Source organism: Austrofundulus limnaeus, unplaced genomic scaffold (assembly GCF_001266775.1).
Source record: "Austrofundulus limnaeus strain Quisiro unplaced genomic scaffold, Austrofundulus_limnaeus-1.0 Scaffold25, whole genome shotgun sequence".
Lineage (NCBI taxonomy): Eukaryota > Metazoa > Chordata > Actinopteri > Cyprinodontiformes > Rivulidae > Austrofundulus > Austrofundulus limnaeus.
In genome coordinates, this window is record NW_013952427.1 from 3,434,931 (window position 1) to 3,436,683 (window position 1,753).

Consider the following 1,753-nt stretch of genomic DNA (forward strand, 5'->3'; position numbering starts at 1 on the left):
AATAATAATAATACAGAAACGGGCACAATCTTTCTCCAGCATATCTGTGCGTTTTCATTTTTCAGATGTATGGCACTTCAGCATTATTTAACAGGTAACTCATGTTGATGCTTCRTAATAAAAACAGGGGAAAATAAATGAAAGTTTTAGCTTCGCTCGTTCTTGAACACTTGTTTGAGTTCTGCTGCAGATCCACGCCAACAAAGGATCTAAATCACAAAACGACACTAATTTTGTTGTATTTYGTTTCCTCTGTGAGAAGTACTCACCTGCTAACTCTGTCGAGAAGATGATTTTCAATTTCTGGATCATTTGCAACGTTTCCAACCAGCCCGTAACAACGATGATGTAAACAGATCATAAACTGTGCGTTTGTTACAGTGTTTGTTACCTGCAGCTTTGTCAGATCTTCTTTCAGCTCTGTCTCCTTTCTCCGACGTCGTTTTTATCTCTTGACACAAAGCGAGTCTTTTTTAATTAATCCCAGCTCCGTGAGAAGGAGGGAAATTAAATCTAATTTAAATCTCAGAGTTTTTTCTTCCTCTAAACCAGACATGAAAAATGTCTTAAGGTGTAATCTTCTCTGCTTGTCTTGTGTGTGCGTGTGCGTGTGTCTGAGACGAGGTTTTATCAATAAAGCAACGAGCGGGTGGACGGTTAATTACAATCTCAGGATGCAGAAATCTGGACTATACAGGGGAATGAAAGGCATGAGGAACTGATTGGAACTGACAGAAGCGAGATCATTGGTATTATTTTCAATGACAGGGAGCAGGCCATGCTTTTTGATACATGTTTGGAAACATTCTGCAGAACGAGTTGGCGTGTTGTGTTTGTCTCACCGACTGGACCACAGAGTTTCAACGCGTTTGTTACAGAGAACAAAAAAAAAAACACAAAAAAGATTAAAAAACGAGACAGCAGCCATCCCACTTGTTCTTTCCTAAACACACGTTTTGTTGAGGTCGACTTTGACGGGCAGCGGTCCAGCTTCCTGACTTTCCTCCGACTGCTTCAAGGTGACGGCGATCATGGGGCTGAGGTGGTAGGGGTTGACCTTGTGCACGTGCTCCAGAAACTCTTTATCGCCATTGATGCTCAGCTAAAAGACAGAGAAAATAACATTTCATGGAGCTTAAAAAGCTTAATGGTTATACCTCAGTGTTAGCAGTTTGTCCTGATGTATCTCRATAATCCAARTAGAAAAATCTAACAAGGTTGTGTCAGGTCCTCAGTGCAGGTTCTTCTTCGTTGAAACGACTTCTTCAGTCTGAGAAGTTGGAGGCAAACTCAGCCTTATCATTCATCCCAGGGATGGAGGTCTTTATGTCCAATTGTCCCTCTCCTACTAAGTTGTTATTGCGAGTATGACTCAGCACTCTGTGAACAACAAGCAGCCATTGAGGTCCTAGCAATCTGTTGTTAGGCTGATGGTCCTTTTGTTGATGGATAAAATCTGTTTTAATAGTCACCAGCAAACCATTTTATCCATTATGTGAATATACTGCTTATAAGGCTGAGTTTACCTGTAACTCCTCAGACTGACAAAGTCTTTTAGGTAAAAGATGAAGCATTTCAAAGAAGAAGAACCCATCCAAAAGATTTTTAAAGGTAAAATAAAACCTGACACGTATCTATGGGATAAATCTTGTGCCAGCAGGAATTGAATTTGAATTGCTCAGATTGAATCTGAATGTGCATAATTTGATATTGAATGCATTGGTTTGAAAATGAATTTTACTGAACTGAAAGT

The 1,753-nt window shown here is 39.9% G+C and overlaps 1 protein-coding gene across 1 annotated transcript in view; it reads right to left on the reverse strand.

Moving 5' to 3' along the window:
• Positions 1 to 170: 170 nt before the first annotated feature.
• Positions 171 to 1,753, reverse strand: part of tmem59l (transmembrane protein 59-like) — a 17,443-nt gene continuing 15,860 nt past the window's right edge. Inside the window, exon 8 of the mRNA XM_014004646.1 lies at positions 171 to 1,102. Within this exon, the coding sequence (XP_013860100.1) occupies positions 944 to 1,102 (159 nt within the window). The 3' untranslated portion in view covers positions 171 to 943. The remainder of the gene's footprint in view (positions 1,103 to 1,753) is intronic.